Source organism: Mastacembelus armatus, chromosome 9, assembly GCF_900324485.2.
Source record: "Mastacembelus armatus chromosome 9, fMasArm1.2, whole genome shotgun sequence".
Lineage (NCBI taxonomy): Eukaryota > Metazoa > Chordata > Actinopteri > Synbranchiformes > Mastacembelidae > Mastacembelus > Mastacembelus armatus.
The window spans coordinates 13,263,714-13,287,474 of NC_046641.1; the positions used below are offsets into that span (position 1 = coordinate 13,263,714).

The window sequence follows — 23,761 nt, forward strand, 5'->3', positions numbered from 1 at the left end:
TGCACTGTCACCTGAGAGGCAGACAGAGGTGTGACTCACCTGTCTCCATTCCGATCTGCAACACAGCTCAGACCAGGTGACTCGCTCAGCCGAGCATACACCCTTTGCTGTCCTGCAACAAGAGAAAGCCCTTCCTCTGAGCCCATCCCTCCTCCTCCTCCTCCTCCTCCTCCTCCTCCTCCTCCTCCAGCTCCATCACCACCAGTTGTACTGGTAAATGCTGATGCCTCCGAACTTGCCTCTGACCCCTGACCATTGTTCAGACCATTAAGATTGATCCCAGCGATGGTGCCCCCAAGCGAGGCTGGCGTGGCAGTGCTAAGCGAATCAATGCCCATCTCTGAATCGTCTTCTGGCAGCTCAATGGAGCCACTCAGCACCCCACCCCCTCCACTGGCTGCACTGGCCTGACTGACTGGCCGACCCAGACTTCCATACGGCAGCCCCAGCAGACCTTCTGAATCATCAGCATTGCTACACTCTAGTGAGGAGTCCTCCACAGGCACCAGTGAAGGGCTGTTGCCCGAAGGCCACACCTGTACATCAGACATCTCCATGAGGGTGTCTTCTTCTGTGGTGGCAATGGGTGCACAGTCCAGACTGGAGACTTCCTGCCAGTAAGGCTCAGCACCCAGTGGAGAGGGCAGGCTGTACTGCATCGAGGTCGGTGAGAGAAGATCTTCCTGCACGAGGCCATAACCTGGAGCGAGACAGAGAGAGGCACACTGACACCCGGCCCCCCGCCTCGCTCCCCACCTCACCCCCACAGCACCGGGACCCCGGGAGGGGGTAAGTGCCCTTGCCGGGAGTTGGGCGTCTAGGGGAGGAGTAGAGGAGGCTGATGGGACAAATGGGAAAGGAAAGAGAGGGGAGGGTCAAGACAATAGGAGCTGGAATTAAGGTGCAAGGAGCTCAGGATAAGAGAGCAAGGGCTGCTTTGAGAAGAGGGGTTGTCAAGCTTGATCAGCCAGCGCTGACGGTAAGAGCAGCAGCAGCAGCAGCAGCAGACACAACCGGATGGACCGAGAGACTGAGACTAAGGTTTGACCCCAGCAGTGGCTGATGCTGCTCTGCTGCCTGCCACCTGCAGGGAGACAGACAGGACTTACTGCCTCTACCCCAAAGTGGGACTGAGACACACACCTGTCCAGCAGTGACACACACTCTTATGTCACACATACACGTGCCATAAAAACACTCACACACTTCCTCATACTCACACACTCACTGTACATTCACACTCACATTCACACAAGCATGCATTCAAACCCACTGAAAAACAGGCAGGTTAATACCATTGGCAGGCTGGATAGCATGCACGCAGGCAATCGCATTCTCTCTTTGCAGTACACACACACACACACACACACACACACATCAGCTCACTCCACACAGCCACTTGCTCTATCACCGACACATATACAATAGTTATTATATGGCATACAGTGTAACAAACCTATTTAAACAAATATCTTATATGGCTTATATTTATAAACACATATACAGTAGACTTAATGCCACATGGCTGCTGCCTCAAACATAAATTTGAATTAGTATTTCAAATGCAATTATGCCAATCAGTAAAGCTGCACAATGTCAATGTGCATTGGACTCAGGTCACTCCTACGATTTCTTGAACACCATTTTGTAACAGCATCTTTCCTTTTGAGTAAAGGCAGACCTGGCATGATTGAGATAATCGCTGCATATTACACAGAAAGTCTAAGACTATAAAAAGCGTACTTATACTCATGACCAACTATCCTGGAAATAAAGTTTATGTACAAATTTTTTGATGAATGGCAACAATGCAAGTAAAGCAAAGTGTAACTGGTTCTATGGATACTGTTTGCAACACTGCAGGATGTATTAGCAAGAAGTACATTAACCAGAGAATAGAAATAGGAAGGGTAGTGCAAGGCACACAGTACATATAGGAGGACAGCATAGGAGAGGGAGGAAGAAAGAGAGAGAGCGAGAGAAGGGGAACGTATGTCTATGCTGTCTAGTGATGAGAAAACTGTGCAGTGCGCAGGGTGTAACTTGATTCGTGGTTGGCAGTACTACTGTTGCGTACTGCTGACAGTGCAGGAGATATTTGTGACACCAAGCAGCCAAAAAGATCTCCTGCCCTACTTTCTTTTCTCTCTTTCAGCCTCTAAATTGCTCAGTTCTCTGTAGGAACTATTACTCATAAACATGTACATATTTTCTATAGTGTTTTGCTGCAAAAACAGCAGTATTCTTGTATTGCTACTCTACATTGTATAGGCTTATATTTAATGTTTTAAATATAAGCTGAAATCATTGGTTTTAATACTGAATTACTGTATATCTGTTTAACTTTAAATCTTATATGATCTGCAGCAATTCAGTTATACTGTAGCTCTAATAATATCAAAATCTACTGTAAAAAAGTCTAAATTCGCCTGAAATCCACTGATCTCTTATTTTCCCTCTGTATAAACTTATGATTATCATCCTTTGCAGATTGAAAATGCAAGTTATCAAAGTGGCAAAATGCAGAATGACTTTGTCTTCTCTCTTTATGTTAGATCAGGTAATGACAGAGCTAGAAAAGAAAATATACTGTATCTATGAAATGGATGTGTCTGAAATATGGACAATTGAGCTGCCCCCGGCTGAATGACATAAATAGAGAAAAACAAAACTGTGACTCTAACATTAAAAAGCACATAAAGGAAAAATACAGATTTTCCCCATACACTTAAACACTGAGAGACAATCTGTGTACTGTAAAGGCGTGTATGGACGACACAAAACACTTACATTATACAACTTAAAACACACCAAGACACTCACACTGATGCACTCACACAGATTAATCAAACAATAAGCACATTTACAATAAGGTGAGGAACAATATGAAATTGATCCTCATACAACACTCACAAAGACCTTAAAAACCATATTTTACACAAAATAATTCATCAAACTGATGCAGTACATGTAGAATCGCTGACATGCAAAACAAGCAAAACATTCATACATGAACAGAGCAGACACAAGTAGCACAAAAAGGGTTTGTGGCCTTTTTGTACCCAACTATAGGACAGATCACTGAGCAGGAACACAGACAGACTATAGGATCGTTCTCAGTGTCATTCTCAGTACATGCCATGCAAAGACACAGGTTTTATCATCTCTAACAATCCAGCGTTACACCGGCCCCTCATCCCAGTGTGTCCATGCAAACCAGGACACGATGAGCTATGAGTCAACCTCGTGCACATGCAGACAGGCAGGGGTGCAGGGGGAAAGGGATGGGAAAGAGGGAAAGGACAGAGTGGGAAAAAGAAAGAGAAAAGAAGGGCAGTAAGAAAGAAAGAGAAATATAAAAGAGGGTGATGAGCACAGACAGAAAGAGTGAGAGAGCGAGGGTCACCTCCCCCCATCCCAGTGGGTGCTGAGTACACAGTCTGTGTGAGGGGTTGTGGTTGCAGAGTGGAGACTTAAAAAGGTGGGCCTTTCAGGAGTACGCAAATTAAAAAAAAAAAAGGCACAACTACAAAAAAAAAAGATATAAATGTGGGTCAGAGGTCAACATGAGGTCGGCATGAGGTCAGAGTTCGGAGAGGAGTGAGAAGGAGGAAGAGTAGGGCGACTAGGCTGCAGATGACATGTCCAAAGAAACACAGAGAGAGGGACAGATACATGGGGAATGAAAACAGGTCTCCCAAAAGGACATTCAGGACATTCACCAACATCTGCCCTAAAGAGACTCGCCATGCAACCACAGGCAGACAGTGTTTGAATGTCTTACAAATGTCTAACAGAAGAGTTCTCACTCTATCATGATCTGCTGTATTTTTTTAATAATCCTGACTAAACCTTACCACTTACCTAGAGTAAAAGTGCACTAGAAATATTAAGGAAAACTGATAAGAAAAATTGTACAGACAGTGTTTTGTCAAACTAGAGAGAAAGACAGGAAAGGATAGAAAAACATAGAATAAAAGCTGCAGTATAACTGTTTCCTTATCACTAACATATATTATTGCTGCTTTTTCTGTAGTGGTAAAACAATAAACCTCTTGTAACCTCTCAATTCAATAATTTAATATTCAGCTATGCAAGGTGCTACCATGTCTTTACGTGGACACGTCAAAACAGGAACAGCCTTTGGGAAAATAGCTGGACAGATAAACAGGATAGGCACACAGTGATCAGATTCACTGAAGCTGTGATCTGAAGGTCTCCCTTTTCACACTTCTACCCTCATGGTCATGTTTGTATGCACTGTTACATCTCTGATTATTGCTCCAGTTTTCACAGAGAGGATCTTGCGCCTGTCAGGCTGACTTGTCACTAGCACTTGATACAGAGAAGAGAAACCAGTCCAGACAGAAGCAGAGTTTTCACCAGTCCACAGGTAAAAACATGGAGACAATAAGATGTAGGGTATACATGTGTGAATGAAACTGACAATTTGTAAGAAAGCTAGGCTATAAGTATAAGCTATGCAGACTGGTCATGTATGATGTAGTAAATTTTAATATATCAAGCTAAAGTGAAGTCAATTCTAAAAGATCATCAAATATTATAAGCTAACTGATCTAATCCACAACAAAAACAATAATGAAAGGACAGTTACATTCATCTCTGCGGGGGATAATGAGAGTTTAGTTCTGCTCTTCAATATTCGGGGTGACTTGCTCACTGCATTTGCCTCTGTTATCTTCCATCACAGTAAATAAATAGTGTAAAATGTATAGCCAAAGACACTGCAGAGGTTGTAGTACAGTAGGAGTGTCCTGAGTCTCTCAGCATATTTGACGTTTGTGGCAGCTTTCATATACAACAGCATCACAGGGAATAAATAAGAACTCAGAGGGAAACAAACACTGCTCTGCCTTCAGGGGGTTTTAGAGGAAAAGGGTGTATTTTATTGGAAAAGTGGTTCGTGATCAAGGCAAAAGGGACCTGGGGAAGGGGCTGCATTGTAGGATCTGAGGAGGGAAGCTTACCATTGGTCATACTAGGGGAGAGGTGGTCTCTCTCGTTGTGTCGCCGTCTGCTGAGCTCACGGGAGCCTTGTCTCGCAGGCTGAGGTGGCTGACCCTCCAACATGTTCACAATGTCCATACGGTCAATACTCTTTAGAGCTGTGTATAAGCTCTCCACTGCAGTGGAGATGCATGACACAAGACACAAGCAGACAAGGACATCGAGAAGCAGGGGAAGGGTCCCCAGGACAATCAGCAACACAGTTACAACAGAAACAGACTTTGAATTGATTAAATAGGCAGAAACACAAAGAATATGAATTGATGAGAGAAAGTCACAGCATCTCAGATCTCGTCTACTCACTTTTGGCCCTCTTCCCCTCACGAGTGGCCCACAGGTTGAGCAGTGCAGAGCTCTGCTCCAGCAGGGAGTTTGGATTCTCCACACGGATCTTATTGATGTCATCCACGCTGAGCTGAAGCTCACGTGCCAGCTCTGACAAAATGAGGCAGAGAAGATCAAGTAAGCAAGAGAAATATTTATATCAATTTGGCCTATGAGTCATGCTGCTGTAGCATACACAGTCTTGGATACACTGATTCACAGTAGCTCTATCCAGAAAAGGAAGAATTTTAATTCTGTAAAATAGACATGGCTCTCTGCAGCGAAACAGAAGAGAATTAGACTAGGCAAACCTGTCAGACGTAAGGTAAACATGGATGGTTTACAGCACATAAAACCTGATTCAGTATATTCGTGTTCACTTACCAGCCCAGCTCAGCCCCAGCTGTTCAGCAATCACAGCCATCTTCAGCTCAGTCCTCTCCATGGCACTCATTGATGCTTCAGAAACCAGATCACAACTGAAACTTTAACATCTAAACCTGTTCACTGACTTTTATCATCATTAGAAAATAATAGAAGTGGGATAGTGAGAGCCTCATACCCATAGCAGGTTCATTTAGGGCACTGTATCTTTCTCTTAAAGCCAGCGGGGTCAGAGTTCGCCTCCGGTCTTCACTCCCAACAATCTGCCAGTTACATGCAAACACCACCGAAGTCAGACATCTTGAAAATGACGGCAATTTGAAATCCCTTATATAGTACGTGTCTTGTCATGTAAGGTAACTCCGAGAGCTTTACCTTGATACATGGAGGCATGGTAATGTTGAGGTTGCACAGCACATGTTGACTGTCCTCATACTTAGTGGACTTGCGCAGGAAAGACAAAAATCCAGTTGGCTCTTTACTACTGTCTCTTACCTTAGACACACAGACACAAAGGAAGCAATGAAGACACATAGAGTTGGTGGAGCAACAGTGAAGAAAGAACATAAGACTGAAAACAGACTCGTGAGAGAAAGCCATACCTTAACTGAGACAGGAAGTCGGTTATCTCTGAAGGCCTGGAAGCTGAAGCAGCGCGGCTGTTGTGTGGCCTTCCTCACTGGTACAAGATTCCCTGAACACTCCAGGTGAAGCGGCATTCCCTCCATGACCTGCGAGATGTGACACAGGGATTGAACCAAGTGGCAACACAAAGCACAGCCGCAGCATGACTGGAATTCCTTATCATTGTATTCAACAAAATTCAACCAATGAGTCAAAGGCGTTTGACTGTGGTTTTAAATACTTAATACAAAAGTACCTGACAACAAACATAATTTTACCACCTTAGTATGATGCTGAACCTTGTTACTAAACTGACCTCTATGTCTCTGCTGCGAGCCACCTCTGTGAAGTTCTCATGTTGCTCCAGGGTTTTATCCATCTTATCATCAGTCATGCAATAGCAGCGCAGGCGGCCTTCACGCAGCTCATTCATCTTTGCAAACACCACAAATTTGGCCATGTAGGGCACAGCTGACAGCTCTCTGTAGAGCAGGTTGGCAAAGGAGACAGCCTCGGCCGTCCGAGGACAGTCTGCGAGCCAGAACCTGATAGAAATCAACACCATGTAATCACAGCATTGTACATAAATCTCTGCTTCTCTGTTCATAAATCTGTCTTTTATAATCACAGTTGAACTGCTTGCCAATTGAACTTACCGTGCTGAAACATTGGTTGTGAAACTGGCACAGTCATTAGCATAGATAAGTTTGGTGGTGCCAGTAATGTCCTCCCATTGGGCAGGGGCTGTGCCACCTGGGAACCATACGGGATAAGAAAGTCGATTAATTTGGCCTCAGTAAAGGAAAGTATCTTGGCGATAGTTGGTACAAAGTAAAAACAAAAATGTTTTTTTATCTCACTATGAAACTGACATTTCCTTACCATAGAAGGAAACTGGTCAACCCAAACAGACTTACCCCCACTCCTCCAGTCATGGTATACAGTACCTATCACAGAGCAAAGCAGGCGCAGACTGGTGGTGTCGCCCTCCCCAGAGTCTCGGGGGCTCTCCCTCCAGGACGGGGGCAGCGGTATACGCAGGCCAATGGGTCGGTGAAACTTGCGCCGCCGAGGCTCCACAGTGACCACAGGGCTAAAGTTTGCTTGGTTACCCAGCAGTTTTGCAACCAGCTCATCCGGAACCGGCTGAGCCTGAGGTTAAAAATAAATGACGAGATAGGGGGTACGTAACATGGAGACAGGTTTGAGGGGAAAAAAGGGGGGGAATTATACAAATGACAACAAAATATAAATAAAAAAATGAAGATTTTAAAAAAAGGGAAAACAGGATCATGTGAAATCATGGGAGGCGGATGATGGGGCAATGGACGAGGATAAATAGTAAAGAGAGGAGAACCAAATAGGGAAAAATTAAAGATGAAGAGAAAGAGAGAGGAGAAAAGTCCACAGTGAATAAAATTTCTCTTGGTTTAAACAACACATTTGGAAAGACAATAGCAACACAAATTGGTTTTAGGACTTCATACTTCTTTTTTATTGTGATCTGCAACAATATGTGTTCAGATGCTTTTACAATCATCAATACAAAATGGATATCAAATAAAAAGGCACTATGGCGTTTCACAAGGCCATTCATAGCACAGTTACTAATGCAACATCTCAGTGAAACAGATATGTTCCTAAAATTTATGAAATGATTTCAAATAAAATTAAGTAATATATGAGTAAAAAACAACAATCACATCCATGTCTCCTTCACTTACATTCACTTACATTCATTATTTTCAGCTTAGAGGTTATGATGTGTAGCATGTAGGTTTACAAGATGTATTTAGCTTAAATTCATTCATGTGTCTCAAGGGCTCCTGTTAAACCAAATGCATTGCATTATGCATTACGAGGTCACTTCATACTACAACTAACTTTCATTTCAGCTTACTGAAACATCTGGACATTGGAAATACAAGTTTTCATCTGATAATTAAATGCATAATTTGCTGGCCTACAGTACATCTTCGTATTATGAATTTGATTTCTTTAAATGTTAAAAATAGGAACTTTTGACCTTGAATAAAATCTTTCCTGGTGACAGACAGGTTTAAAAAAAAACAGATAGTGGGCTAAACAATGGGTGTATTTAACCTGTGAAAATGAAGTCACATGCAAAGAGAATTTCTATATTATACTGTATAAATCAGAGTTGAAAAATGCTTATTACATAGGATCATTATAAATATGCTCTCTTAAAAACACTATTGTCTACTGTTTAACTACTGAGTGTGGTAACATTAATTTCTTGTGTCTCCATTGTGTGTTTGTGAAAAGACCTAAAAGTGTAGCTGTACAAATAAAAGTCACTAAAAGCTTCAACAGCTACAACTAAGATTTAAAAATCGTGCTTTTACTGCTTTGTGTAGGCGGTTTATTGCTTTAAATAAAAGGGCCTTTCCAGACATACAAGATAACAAAACCACTGGATAATAAGCATAAACTTAGTCTTTTATAGCCATAGCAAGAATATATAAAATTTCTTATAAAGTAATTTTTGACTAACTGTACTTTTCTAAAATTAGTGTGTTAAACATACTATATACAGGGCTTTGCCAGTAACAAATACATTAGTCAGTAAGGCATCACTGAAGATAAAAACATATCAGCACTGAAGGGGCAGTCCATTTAAAGTTATATAAAGGTGTCAAGTGCATGCACTGTGTTAAATGAAGGGAAAAAAGGTCCTCTAAAAATGTTTAAAGCACAATAAACAAAGAGAAAACTAAATCCGAAAAACCTGGGACAAATGCTGATATGATCAGATAATTTGAAGCTCAAAGTGAATCCAACATGCTTTTCTTAGGCAACACAGGCATTAAGGATTCTCTCTTTCTTCTCGTTCCTTCTCCTCATCGTCCCATCTCACCTGCAGCCCCAGGCGGACTCGTTTAGTGACTGCTGTCTCAGGAAACGTTGCCTGAACCATCGGCACCAGTTTACTTGTCAGTGAACCTCCCTCTGGACCAATGAGGTCGCTCTCTTGCTGGACTCGTGATACAACGGCGAAGTAAAGGGGGAAGTCGGTAGAGATGATGCGGCGGATTCGCTTCTTCCCAAGCTCCTCTTGACTCTCTAAGTCTGGAAAGAGAAGAAAAGGTTAGATTTCTTAAGAAATGATGCCACAAAATGACACGTTTGAGATCATGCATCTGAACTCTTACCCTCATCCATCCCATTGAGGATTGTTTCCAGCACCTCGTCACCATAGCGATTGCGATGCTCTTTCCAGACAGAGCCGTTCTCACTCCTCAGCACCACAAGCTCCCGGTCACCACGACCCAAAGCAGCAAAGTGGGGGATCTCAACTATCACTGGTCTGCAACAGAACACACATGGAATGAAAATCATGTACTAGACATATATATATATATATATATATATGAAATCATGTACTAGACATATATATATATATATATATATATATATATATATATATATATATAAAAATACAACAAGTTGAAGAGTAATGCTTTTATCCCCAGGTGCAGGCTATATATTCTACTACAGTTGAACCTGTGGGAAGGTAGATTATTGAAAATAAAATTATAAAGAAATTTTGCCCCATTTACCCCAGGAACTGCATGCCAGCTGGGCCCAGGGAGATGATCCTGCTGGCCAACCCTTCTCCTTCTACCAGCGGAGGGGGGCTGGTCAGCTTCTGAGGCTTTACCAGGCGGCAGGTGATGCGGGTGGGGGCCGCGCAGGTCCGTGGAGGTATGATGACACGCAGACCATTATGCCTGCTGCCTCGCATTGAACCGCCTCGAGCATCCACCATAAAACTGACCAAGAACCTATTATTGGATACAGATTGTGGAAATGAGCTGCCAGTTCAAATGTTAAATAGAGATTAAGTGAAAAGAAAAGATATTGCTTTGCTGACCCCGTGTGTATGGGACTAGCGACTGGGCTGACATTGTCTGATGTCTCAGTCGCAGGGCTGCTGGGAATCAGGGAGTCCTCATCATATTCTTTGGGCAGTGGAAGTGGAGTGTGTTGCTACAACAGATAGAAGGACAAACTACTCACACGATTGCCCATAACCTTGAACCGATGTCTATTACTGTTCAATAGAGGGCTATGACAAAAAATTATGCGCATGGATGTGTTTTAAAATGCCATTTGTGAATATAGAGATCATTGACCTTCAAAATTCTTTTTTACAATGTCATGTCACAAAAAACAGGGAAACTGAACCTACTGCATCACACTGCAAACTTTAAAATAAAACAGCTGCTGAAGAGTGTATTTCTGGAAGGTTTAACCAAAACTGTGTTTAGATTAAAACATGTCCATAATACACAACCCTTGATAAAATTACATTAACAAATAAATGACCCGAGTAAGTGGACCTTAACCCAAGGTCCACTTACGAGCTCATTGCTAGCTTTCAACTGCATCTCAGTTTTCATCAGGCAATTACAGCTCAGTTGTCATGGATGTTGGAGCCACTCACAACTGAGGACCGACACTAAGAGGTCTGCAGTATGTTAGTAACGCAGCTATATACAGTACCTGATCTATCTCATGTTCTTTTAAAATGATGGTCTCTGGAGAGACACGAGGGATCCTGGGAATGGCTGGTGAGTAATTTCTGTCGTATGAAAAGAGATAAACATGAGTCAGATTAAATACGCTACATAATACATTCTACCTCCTCCCAAGTGCTCGTCTCTAGTGTTTAGTAAGTGTCTAAGGCGGATCCCCTTCTGTCCCGTCCACCTATGATCTTGTGGCTACCACCTTGGCTCTCTCGCCTGCTTCCCAGCCCAGCCCCCCTTACGCTGTGCCCAGCCCTCTCTCGTACTCCAGTGATTTCTTGGGAGAGAGGAAATCGTCATCATGGTCTTTCATGTCATCCATCTTCATGTACCTGGCCCCTTCTGTCCCCAAGAGCTCCTCTCCTTCAGAGAACAACATGCCAAAGAGAGCGAACAGACCGTGGTCAGGTTGGTGACACAGCACAAGAGAGGGAAAGAAAAGAACAAAATTGTTAATCAGCAGTTAGAAGTGTTAGACAACATGATAACCCAGGATTTGACATGATGGCTCTGTGATTTTAGGGGTTAGACTGGTGAGATGACACATTAGTGACAATATAATCTGTGCACTGACCTTCCTGCTGCTGCTATTAAAAGTCAAAATATGAATTGCAGTCCCTTCTGCGTAACAACAGAAATGTTTATGCTTAATATGAGGACAGGAACAATACAGGAGGTCACTGTAATCGCCTGTAATCACACTAACGAGTCCAACACTTTAATTCAGAACAAAATTATATTGAGAAAACCTTAGAATTGTAATCAGAAGCTTTCAAAAACCCATAAAGGCTGAGCATTATACAGCAGATATGCACAATGCACTGAATCTGTGCAGAGCATGTATCAGCATAATCTCAATCCAGCAGCTGAAGGTTTTAAACATCACCTGGCTCATTGAAAAAAGAATATGGAGATTTGCTCTAAAACACATGAATCCAAACACAGACAGATCAGCCCACTGCAACACAAGACGACAAAACGACAAGCTGTTCTCTGCTCTCCTTTGAACACACAGTACAGCGTAGCTTGACATGAATGGAGGTGATTTTTGGTTACTTACGCCCAAGAATACGTAGTAATTTTGACTATTCACCAGCAACACAAGTGAATCCTACCTGTCAGTATGAAATTTGTTACTGTACGACCGCAGCTTGTCTGAGTGGGCGTCTGCAGGCTGTGCAGTCCAAAGCTAAAGTGATGTCGTACTGTAGGTGTCACTACATAATGTCTGCCTCTGTGACCGTACTTACTACAGCTTCATACTGTATGATTCAACTTGTACCCTGCATATGTGTCAGCATCATTTTACCATTCTGGATATGAGATGCGTCTTTAAGGCTGAGGGAACTAAGCTACTTTCTATATTTAGCGTCTGTCAGTTAAATTATCAGGGGCCTAAAAATAAGGTGCAAAGGTTTTTTTTTTGGTTTTTTTTTTAGCCACTTTGCAAAAGGAGAATCAAGCTGTAAACTGTGAAATCACTTTTAGGTCAATTTCTAATAACTTGATAGCAATAGTTTGCTTATTTACCATCCAGTAAATGCAGAGCAAAAGCATTTATGTGGTCTTCTGCTCGTTAGTTACATTTGTACTTTCCATTTAAGTCTCGAGGGAAGTAACTGGTTCTTTGTCAGTTAGCTGATAATTCCCTGTGGGTTCATCACTACAAGTGACTCTTTTCAGATACAAATCGTCCCTTGAACCAGTGTAAATATGATGATCATAGCCACTTTAAATATGCTATCAAACCACCGTTCCCCACACAGAAGATACTGTGGTACAAAACCTGCATCACAATGGAGACTTAAATGCAGAGGCTACTATAGACACACACTCACACATCAAAGCGATGAGTTCATGGAGATGCTAACACAACTCCACTATGAATTGCTAACTCTCACCGAGCAAGTTTCGATCTATTAACCAAGTATTTGATAAATTTGATTTCTTAAAAACAATTGATCAAATAGGGGTCCTACATATTGATTATAACTAGAACTCTTACAAAATGACATAACATGGATGGAAAAACACCTAGAGAGGCAGGGAATGTGGGTGTTATTGAAGGGACATATAAAGGTTACAGACATGGGTGCTGAGGGTGCATGCCAATGAGAAACCAGAGCCACCATCACAGTGAGCACCACTACAGAGGGACTCTGTGTGTGTGTGTGTGTGTGTGTGTGTGTGTGTGTGTGTGTGTATGTGTGTGTGTGTGTGTGCGCGCACGTGTGTGTGTGTGTGTGTGTGTGAGAGAGAGAGTGAGAGACATGGAGATAAAGATGAAGAAAGTAAGCTTGAAATGGAGCCACAGACATTATTACAACAACCTATGAACACCACACAAAGAAAGAAAGAGACATTCATACCTAATGTTAGCTGTGCAATTCCTAAAAAAAGGGCAAAAGGCAAAAAAAGATTTGAAAAACTGAATATTTAGGTGACCAGATTCAAGCACTATAAAATCATTTTCGTCATATTTTGGTAACATCCAATTTGTCCATTGCATTTTGTTATCTACTGTTTCACAGGATTAACAATGATAATTCTACCTTCATCCTCGGACACATCCAGTATCTCATCCACAGTTTCTGGGAAACTCATGCGATGTTTTTCTGTAGTTGTCTGCAGAGCACAGTCAGAAGAGATAGAACCAGTTACAGATATAACAGTAAGAGGTTTAAAATTTGATTTAGTGTTTCTATGTGATTATCATGGCCACATAATGCCTATGTTGTATCCAATAGCATTTCTAAACTTCTCACCATTGAAACTGTCTCCTCAGTGACAAGTTTAAGGACGTCAATCACAGAGATGTAGCCCAACCTCTTAGCGATGGCCAGGGCTGAAGTACCATTCTGACACACAGAGGATCAAATTGATCAGATCACTAAAAACCAAACTTTTTAATGAGTTTAATGGGAAGACAATGTATATTCATTGCTCACCGTAGTGGTCTCATTGGGCTGGGCTCCATGCTTCAGCAACAGTGTGACAATGTCAGTGTGCCCCTGCTGCGCTGCCTGGTGCAAAGGAGTGTAACCAAGCTAGAAGAGACACAAAAGACAAAATAACCAATCTGTGTATGTCAACCTGGGCTCTGGGAACATCATGGTATTTTATACTTTTTATGCATTTTTAAATGTTTTTACAAACCAAATGTCAGATCAGTTAATCGAAAAGACAATCTGATTACTGACTGTACCAATTAGTCAATAATGAAAATAATCATTGTACAGGCAGTTCAGTCTCCAGATATGGCCTTGTCTCTCAGCCAAACTTTATGGAATAAATTATATCTCTAAATAAAACTATAAGCTGCATGCGTTGTTGATATAAATATAAATAAACAAGGACCAGTTTTAAACTGCAATATTTCTGTAAATGTTCCTGCAATGAAACGCAAGTCATACAAACTTAAACCATGTTTACAAAAAACACTATGCAATCAAAATGATCTGTGCTTTTAATTGTGTAATGGGATGTATTTCTATTTACTGAGAAAAGGGACAGAGACAGTAGAAAATACTTGACTTATGCCTGGGCTAATTTTGTTGTACTTTCATTAAAAACCAGAGGGAGGCACTAACCCTTGTTTTGCTGTTGACATTGGCCTGTTGCTGCAGGAGGAACTTCACCATCTTGATGTTGCCATAGTGACACGCTACATGGAGAGGTGTGTAACCCATCTGAGGTGAGAGAGCAGAAAGTCAACAAAAGTTACTGACCACATTATACATAATTCCACACATTAAACCATATTACTGTGTACAACTATTATCTGTAATAATCAAATAGATGATATGTCAGAACACAGCTTTACATCAAATATGCACCAGAGGTCTGAGGGATACGAACCCCTCTAAGGTCAGACTTCCTTCTGCCATGAGATCATCAGGCACTAAGACACTATCTGTCACTGCACAAGTGGTCTCTACACTGATAAGGCTCTGATAACACTGACAACAATTCAAGGTGAAACTCTCTTAACCAGGATACAGGAGTTACAGGAGATACAAACACTTTGTTTTGTTGACTCTGGGACTGCAAATACGAAGCTCTTACCCGTGTGGCAGCATAGACTGAAGCTCCCTGCTTCACCAAGATATCAGCGATGCCAACATGTCCTTCCTGTGCCACCAGATGGAGTGGGGTTAATCCGCTCTATAGGCAACAAAAGTCAAAGGACAAACATCAAGCACAGCACATATCACAGATATGAATACGTATATCTCCATTTCAGTCATTCTTTCATCGTGTGTGTAATATTTGCCTTGTTGCCGAGGTTGACGTTGGCTTGTTTGGAGATGAGCAGGGAGACCATGTCAGGCCTTCCTTCCTGTGAGGCCAGGTGGAGAGGTGTGACTCCTTGCAGTGACTCAGCATTGGCCGAAGCTCCATACTGCAGCAGGCTGTTGGCCACCTCCACCTGGTTCTGCTTAGATGCTATGTGGAGGGCCGTGTAGCCGTTCTGGAGCACAGACATGAGCGGTGGTCAGAAAAAAACATAATATGTATGTGCATGGCAATGGGTCATTCACGAGTAACTGTGTGTGGATGTGTATTTTTCTCTTACCCTGGCTGCACTATGTGGTGACCCTCCCTTGCTGACAAGCAAGTTAACAACATCCAGGTTGTTGTGATGTACAGCAACATGCAGCGGTGTCAGACCATTCTGCAAAAACAGATCCAAAACTTAATTTTTAAATCTATACATTCTCCCTCTCCCTCCCCTATATGAGGCATTTATGTTTTGCTTACCTTGCCTGCAGCATTGGGGTTAGCTCCTCTCTCCAACAATAACTCTGCCACGTCCACTTTGCCATATTTGGAGGCCACATGCAGCGGAGTGAAGCCTTTCTATAGAGACACAGACAGGAATTGGGACACACGTGAAGGTATTTGAAGTCTGAATCAGACAAAGGTTACTTTAAGGAAGATATGGGTTAGGATACGCTGAATGGATGGTTTACCTTGGTCATCTTGGTCTGCTGAGCCTCCATGTCTAGTAGGATGCGAACAGTTTGTACATGACCTTCCCGGGCAGCGATGTGTAGAGGTGTGTGGCCTGCTGTAGTGGTGGAGTTGGGGTTTGCTTTGTGCTCCAGCAGCAGCTTCACAAGCTCTTTGTGGCCCATCCGAGCAGCACAGTGTAGAGGTGTTTGGTCATCCTGGAGTCAAACATAAAATATCATTTGAAACATGGGAACTGAAAGGTTATATTCAGCAATATTATCTCAGGTTCTGAAGTATGATCACATACCCAGTAACAATGAAGGTCATTGTGTGTAAAATGAGCATGCTGTGCCAGTTACCATACATTTTTGTTTCACACAACAAAATTAAGCTTTTAATGGATTTACAATATGTCTATGAAGAATCTTTTGCATAAGTATGAGGACACGCAGATTATGCTTTTTGTGTGTGAATTCTCTACCTTGGCCTTAGCATCCACTGGTGCTCCATTTTGCAATAAAAACTCTGCCACCTCATGGTGTCCTGCCCGAGATGCCATATGGAGGGGAGTTTCTACTTTCTGCTCACATAAACAAACACACCCCACAGAGAAAAAAAAATCATCAACCCCACAATAGAGGAGAGTTGGTTATCTGTGCTGACTTTAATATTTCAGATAGGCCCTCACCACATTGGAGGCACTGGGGGAAGCTCCTTTCTGCAGCAGGATTTTTACAATGTTTAGATGACCCATAAATGATGCTACATGCAAGGGCGTCAAACCAGACTGTTCAAAAGGGGAGAGGAATTAAAAAAAAAAAAAAATCATAAATGGATTTGCAGATTTATTAAAACACCTAAAACACACTTGTAACCCTTTTTGACTAATGACACGCATTTATTTAACTTCCTCCTGATCCCTCACCTCAGTCACAGCTTCTAATGATGCAGAGTGTTTGAGCAGGAGATCCATCACACGCATGTGGTTCTTTTTACAAGCAATATGCAAAGGAGTAAAGCCATTCTGTAAAAACAAAGGAACAATTATCCACACTGCAAAGGTAAGAGGCACCTTGACCTTGTCTGAAATAAAAAAATCATTAGTGTCCTCATGTGTTTGTTACGGACCAGTGCCCGAGAGTTGGGCTTGGCTCCTTTGTCCAGCAGTACTTTGGCCATGCGGTGGTGGCCGCAGTGTGCTGCCACATGCAGAGGGGTAAGGTGGTCCAGTGTGATGTCATCAATCTCTGCATTGTATTGCAGAAGCTGTTTGACGCAGTCCATGTGGTCCCCCTGCGCTGCCATGTGGATTGGAGACAGACCATTCTGCAAAAAAACACAGAACATGTTTACTCTCTCATCTCTTGTAATACAGGAAGCAAATTGTCCTAAAAAAACAATCAGAGAAAGAAGCAGTGGGAGAATCACAGAATCAGCAATGGGAATCAGTGGTTTTACTTGGCTGGGAGATAACAAACCTTCACTTTCATTTACACAAAACAGCTCACTGATTTGCACTCACAACCAAACCAGATGGTGTTTAGTTCATTTTTAAGAGGATTGAAGAATTTATTTGTCTCTTACCTTGGTCTTTGCCTGGATGGGGGATCCATGATCCAGCAGAATCTCTATAATCCTGACATGACCATTTCTGGCAGCACAATGCAGAGGAGTCAGCTCATCCTGAAAAGAGACAATTGTTAATCATTTAGTTAATGATGCATCCAAGTAGAAACAAAGACAGTAAGGGAATCAAGGGGTTTGGGCAACAGTAGTATAAATGTCTGCTGCACCTTGGTCTTGGCTTCGATCTGCGCCCCTCTGTCCAGCAGGAGTCGGACCATGATCACATTCCCCCGTCTGGAAGCAATGTGCAGAGGAGTGATGCCATTCTGCAGAGAGAGATGCAGTGAGACACACACAAAGACAACAGAAAGGAGGGACATGATATTAACCTTCCATCATCATTAGTTATTCGTACCTTTGGGGTGAAGTTGACATTGGCTCCTCTATTAAGCAGCAGTTGAGCTACGTTCAAGTTTTCATAGTGTGCAGCAATGTGGAGGGGTGTGAATCCAGTCTGCAGGGACACGTCAGGGTCAGTACATGTCACTGTCATTACTTTGCATTTTAGAAACACAAATTCAAACCATCCATCCATCCATCCATTCATCCATCCATCCATCCACACACAAACCTTGCTGAGCACATCAGGGTTAGGGTCGTTCTGCAGAAGCACTGCGGCTGTGCGTGTGTCGTCGTTACGTGCTGCAATGTGCAGCGCAGGGAGGCGGACTTTTCCCTTGGTGCCGTAGTTGATGAGCAGGGCTACAACATTTTCATGTCCCTGCTGAAGAGCCACGGCGAGAGGAGTAAATCCATCCTGCAACACACAGGAGAGTTGGAGAACTGGTTAACTCATGATTCGAAAAATTAGAAACATGGATGTCGAGGGGTGCATGAGTATGAAACAGAATGGAAACACAGAAAGTCTGGTTCAGAAAGGATGGGATTGAACCATTTGGCACATTACTCTGAAAACTTTGCTCAGTTTTTTGATACCTCTGTTGGAATGCTCTGATTGGCTCCGTTCTCCAGAAGAAACTTCACAACCTCTAGATGGTTTTCTTGTGCAGCCATGTAGAGTGGAGTGAAACCCTTCTGTCTCAGAAACACACACACATAACAGGCACACACACACGTACACAGAAGCAGAGGACACACAGGCACAGCGACAGCCATAGATGCACGCAAGAGGATGTTCACAGAGAGGAAACAACAACACACAAATATAGGAACAAAGACACATGTTAACAGATGGAAATACAATAGCTACCACAATGGTTTCACAGTAAAGTTCGCATAGTAAGTACTGATGAACATACTCGGTGGATCCTGCGATCGAGGCTGTGAGAGCAGCACTGAAGCTCACCTGAGACTGGGCGTTGACATTGGCCCCGTAGTTAACCAGCTCTGTGACCACCTGCTCCTGTCCTGCCAAGGCTGCAATATGCAGGGCGGTGTTCCCTTTCTGTTTAAATGATAATAATGAGAAGAAGAACACAGAGGCAAATAATAAATAAAGCGTTGTAGTAAATTGTTGAACCACCAGAGCAGCTTCAGTGCACCTTGGCATTGATGCTACAAGTTTCTACTGGAGGGATGAACACAATTCTTCCAAGGCCATAGCATGGCATTCACATTATTTTTATACATATCAAACCATTCAGTGACCCCTTTGTGCCCTAAGCATTGGGCGCGCTGTCATACTAGAAGAGACCAGACCTATTAAGATAGAATGTTTCCTCATAGGATAAAGGTGATCACTCAGATCAACTTTGTATTGATTTGCAGTGACTCTTCCCTCTAAAACAAGACATCAAACTGCCCCCCACAGCATAACAGATCCCCTCACTGTAGAGATCAAGCATTCAGGTTTTTCCTTTAATTTGTCCCCTCATCTAGATGATACTCCAGATGGTAATTAATTACATGCATCACTTCTAACTGGTCAAAGAAAAACATTTCACATGTAAAATGTATGACTAAACAAAAAAGTAAATAGCTGAGCAGGGTTTCTATCCTATATTTCATTATTTCACAGGCACCGATGCTCAGAAACATTTTGGTTGGTACCAATTACCAAGTATTGAGGTATGAGACGTTTAATTTTTTTCTCAAGACAATTAAGCATGTGTTTTAACATGGGAACCATTGAAGGAATAATTCAACAAATTGTAAAATGAGCTTCTGTACTTTGTTGCTGCAGGTTAGATGATCAGATTGATGTCATTCTTGTGTGTGTATGCTAAATATGAAGCTACAGTAAAAGTAATTTAAGGGATGAGTTAGGATTGTGGGTTGTTACCTTTGTGGTGGTCTCCAGTACAATTCCATTGTGTAGTAGCTCCAGCACCATTTTGACGTGGCCTTCCTTCGAGGCCAGATGCAGCCCGTTGAGCCCATTCTGAGTGAGAGAGGAGAGCAGACCTCATACTGAAGGGTCCTAAACACACTCAGAACACAGATATGCCCTAATCTAAAAGAAATAACCACGCATGTAACATAAACACATGTAGGCCATGCCAACTGAAAGAACTGGGGTTGTTATCACAGTGACTGAAGCACTCACAAACATAAGCAGGCCAATACTTACACTGGACAGCAAGCATGCAGTACTCTCAGAATCAAAGTGGTCATTTGCAAAAACATCTACAGGGATGAAAATCATTCTGTGAACATTTTCATTTGATTCATGAGGAGGAAGAGGAGGAGGAAGAAGAGGAGGAGGGGAGGGGGATGGCAGGCCGCTGGTCTCGTGGCTGGGAAGAATAAGAGCCGTGTGGGATAGGTCTGACCTCACACAGCCTTCCTTCAGCCGCACAGGACATGTGAGGTTGGACCTTTCCCACACCACTGATATTATTCCTCTGAGTGGGGAGACCACAGCACACCATCACTCTACTGCAAACAGAGAAGAGAAAAGGGGAGGGGAGGGAGGGAAGGAGAGAGGAGGAAAAATCAAGTAAAAAAAATGGAGGTGAATCAGGAAACAGAACACCCACAGGAGGAGGAAGGGGAGGAGAGAAGTTGTTAGGTTGAGAGAAGAGGAGACAGAAGAGAAGGGAAAACATAATAAGGGGAGGGCATGAGTGAGGCGGCGTGCTGGTGAACAGGCCATGGCAGAGGTATCCACTCAGACAAGAAAACAGAAACACGACTCATGACCAGTACATACAACAAGCACAACAACAGTCACCGCCAGGGTTAAAGTGACAATCTACAACTTGTTCATATATAAATATCATATGTTGTAATATTGTACCATCAACCCATGCTAATTCATTTAGAGCTGTAACAACTGCAAAAGATGAAGCCAATCAGCCCCACTGATATTTGTTTCAGTGATTTTCTCTTATTTGTGAAGATTTTGCCATTTATTGCCATGATTTCTTACATTTTAATCAATTAATCAAGACATGTATCTACAGATTGGAATGAAATGGAAAAATTTGTTAGTTGTAGTCTGTAGATAGTGTTGCATACATTTAATGTTTTCATTAATGCACAGAGGAATAATAAAGCCACTGTGTACTACAAACCCCCAAAAACTCTGTAGGAGTTTTAACTGCAAATGTGCAAAAAGCAGTGTGCGTGTACCACCTTACTTAATTAAATGAGAATGTTGTAGATCATTACTTTTACTGAAACAGAAATAACACAAAACAATAAAATATTAAAACAATTATGCGAAATTGCAAACATCAGATTTTATCTTGTAAGTTAAAAAACTGTATTTCTGCATGTAAATATGTTTTTAATCCATATGGTGTCTCCTTTCATCACGATGAAGAGTTGGCCAATAACAGTAATTATATAGTGTCACTTTACATGAATAAATCTGTTGTATGTGGGGTCTGTTATGGGACCGGTGAATTGGCCTCTTAGAAACCCAGAGAGATGCATTACCAGCTATTACAAAATGTTGTAGCCAGAATAATTGAATAGAAGGAAAACCATGACGAAGTTAGATTAATGTGCCACAGGAATCTCACACACACACGCACGCACGCACGCACACACACGCACACACACACACACACACACACACACACACACACACACGCACACACACACACGCACGCACGCACGCACGCACACACACACACTCTGGCCAACCTTCAGTCGCCTGAGAGCAGCAGGCCTAACCCACTAGCACTGCCTCTTCCTGGACTCTCTGGGAACAACTGTCAGAGTAAAGTAGACAGGATGGAAGAGGCGGGGCGAAGGAGAGGCCCCTGCCCCATTTATCACCTTCCCCAGAGATCCGCCAAACTTTACCTGTCACCTTCAGCCACTGATTAACAGTCTACCTGAGCATGCACATACAGCACAGTGCATGACTGAGTGCACAGGCAGACGAATGGACACAGTGATCAACTCAGATACATCATGCACACTGGACACATTTAAACAACCATACAACAAATTGGTGCTACACGAGGACAATATTTGAACAGAGCATTAGATCCCAATTTGACCTGACTGTTTTAAACATACTCTGTAAACTGTGGGATAAATATACAATCTGATGTGATCATATCTGATCAGACCCAAATGATTAAAAAATAAAGATTTATCATTTCACTGTTTGTAAACACCATTTCCTAAACTGTACTGTCTTTTCCATTCACACATTACTGTTTGAATTTTAATTCAATCAGTTAGAAAGCAGACAGGGACACAGCTGGATTCGACGGTAGGTAAATTAATACTCAAATATTGCTGTTTCTTTTCTCGCCACGCACTATAACACAGTAGAACTGAAGATCAGTTTTTAAGCAAGATTGAATAATATGAATAAAAAGACAAGAGTGGCAAATACAGTATGAATACAAGTCAATGGCTTTTACTTAGATGAGCTTGTCTGTCAGACACTTTATCTTCAAACAGTTAAATCAGGTAAATGTGCAGCTCTCTCACCTGGTTGGCTGTATTTATATCGATGCCATTTTTAATATGTTCCAGGGCCTTGTCCAGGTTGCCAGAACGGGCTGCTCGGAGAAAACTGTTGCCAGCATCTGCCTGCAAGTGAAACACAAAGAGGGAGCGAAAGGGGGATATGGGGTATAAGAGAAAGTGAGAGACACATAAAGTAGAGAAATAAAGAGGGAAAGTGGAGAGGGAGACAATTTGGTTATTATTTTAAAGCCTCAAAATTCAGTTCAGCAGCAAGATAGCGGTTATCTATCAGTTTTCCTCTCATTTCACTCCTCCCTTAGGATTTTGGGACGGTGCAGTTTGAAAATCTGCATTTGCACCTTGGGTGTTGTGATGTGGTGGACACATACATGAAGTAATAGTACTTCTTCTGAGTGTAAACCAGACATTTAGTTCCACAAAGCCTTTAAAAATTTGTCCGTAAGTCTAGCTGCTACTCAGTTCTCAGGTCGTAAGGCAATTGTGATAATACTGACAATCTCTGGTGTGTGTGTCGTAGCAAGCAGAGCATCGGTTCTTTGTCTGGACTCTGACTTTTCTGTGTGTGTGAATGAAAGAAAGAGAAAGAGACACAAGTAGAAGAGTGGAAGGGAGAGAGAGAGAGAGAGAGTAAGGCTTTCTTGACTCCTGGGCTGGCACATGGCATGTCTAGTGTTTTTGTCTGTGTTTTGTTTGTGTCTGTGGGCTTTATGCCTCCCCAGGCAGGCAGGGGTGCTGCTGTAACAGGATCACTCATGCAGCATAGGGGGAGGATGAGGGGGCGGGGGGGTAGAGGAGTAGCGGGAGCAACCAAGGGAGAACCGCAGGGAGAATCTCGACTGCAGCAAACCCTGCACCTTTTCATTTCATTTACATAATCTCCTCTCTCTCTATGTCCATCCCCTCTCTCCATCTAACCAGTCATCCCAACATGCTGGTCAGGAAAATCATCAGCTGTTCAGTCAGTCATTATGCTTTTTACACAAGTACAGAAAATAAATTCATCTCATTTTCTGTTTGAAAGCAAACACACAAAATGTGACATCACACACATCAAAGAAATTGCTTTTCTCAACTTCCTAATACAGCTTTAAGCTGTGTTTTCTGTTGTTGTGACAGAGTTGTCCTCTTTTGACAGGGAGGGAGTGAGCCTGAGTTAAAAAAGAAAAAGGATCCACATGCCTGGAGTAGAGGCATAGCAACAAATGACACAACACACCCTCAGCATGACACCAATGGCACAGCACGGGGCAAAGAGAGAGGCCACTTTAGATAAAAAAAAAAAAGAAAAAGAAAGAAAAAGGTAGGGGTAATGGCAGGGAAACAGAAAAAGAAAGGTTGTTTCCAGCTGACTGAAGCAGCAAAACAGTATCTGAGTCTGTGATACTTGCTCCTCATATCTTATAGATGAA

The 23,761-nt window shown here is 42.4% G+C and overlaps 1 protein-coding gene across 1 annotated transcript in view; it reads right to left on the reverse strand.

Moving 5' to 3' along the window:
* ank1a (ankyrin 1, erythrocytic a) overlaps positions 1-23,761 on the reverse strand; it is a 36,330-nt gene that overhangs the window by 7,853 nt on the left and 4,716 nt on the right. Inside the window, exons 2-40 of the mRNA XM_026321103.1 lie at positions 22,353-22,454; positions 19,738-19,836; positions 18,802-18,900; positions 18,432-18,530; positions 18,067-18,252; positions 17,851-17,949; positions 17,663-17,761; positions 17,454-17,552; positions 16,998-17,195; positions 16,795-16,893; positions 16,558-16,656; positions 16,351-16,449; positions 15,887-16,084; positions 15,675-15,773; positions 15,490-15,588; positions 15,187-15,384; positions 14,979-15,077; positions 14,504-14,602; positions 13,862-13,960; positions 13,679-13,771; positions 13,466-13,538; positions 13,283-13,303; positions 12,998-13,072; positions 11,156-11,375; positions 10,888-10,966; positions 10,256-10,371; positions 9,942-10,166; positions 9,534-9,688; positions 9,239-9,450; positions 7,308-7,512; positions 7,017-7,113; positions 6,677-6,905; positions 6,339-6,467; positions 6,112-6,231; positions 5,915-5,999; positions 5,737-5,811; positions 5,332-5,463; positions 4,989-5,144; positions 40-700 (exon numbers count right to left, since the gene is read on the reverse strand). Of these exons, the coding sequence (XP_026176888.1) occupies positions 40-700; positions 4,989-5,144; positions 5,332-5,463; positions 5,737-5,811; positions 5,915-5,999; positions 6,112-6,231; positions 6,339-6,467; positions 6,677-6,905; positions 7,017-7,113; positions 7,308-7,512; positions 9,239-9,450; positions 9,534-9,688; positions 9,942-10,166; positions 10,256-10,371; positions 10,888-10,966; positions 11,156-11,375; positions 12,998-13,072; positions 13,283-13,303; positions 13,466-13,538; positions 13,679-13,771; positions 13,862-13,960; positions 14,504-14,602; positions 14,979-15,077; positions 15,187-15,384; positions 15,490-15,588; positions 15,675-15,773; positions 15,887-16,084; positions 16,351-16,449; positions 16,558-16,656; positions 16,795-16,893; positions 16,998-17,195; positions 17,454-17,552; positions 17,663-17,761; positions 17,851-17,949; positions 18,067-18,252; positions 18,432-18,530; positions 18,802-18,900; positions 19,738-19,836; positions 22,353-22,454 (5,426 nt within the window). The remainder of the gene's footprint in view (positions 1-39; positions 701-4,988; positions 5,145-5,331; positions 5,464-5,736; positions 5,812-5,914; positions 6,000-6,111; positions 6,232-6,338; positions 6,468-6,676; positions 6,906-7,016; positions 7,114-7,307; positions 7,513-9,238; positions 9,451-9,533; positions 9,689-9,941; positions 10,167-10,255; positions 10,372-10,887; positions 10,967-11,155; positions 11,376-12,997; positions 13,073-13,282; positions 13,304-13,465; positions 13,539-13,678; positions 13,772-13,861; positions 13,961-14,503; positions 14,603-14,978; positions 15,078-15,186; positions 15,385-15,489; positions 15,589-15,674; positions 15,774-15,886; positions 16,085-16,350; positions 16,450-16,557; positions 16,657-16,794; positions 16,894-16,997; positions 17,196-17,453; positions 17,553-17,662; positions 17,762-17,850; positions 17,950-18,066; positions 18,253-18,431; positions 18,531-18,801; positions 18,901-19,737; positions 19,837-22,352; positions 22,455-23,761) is intronic.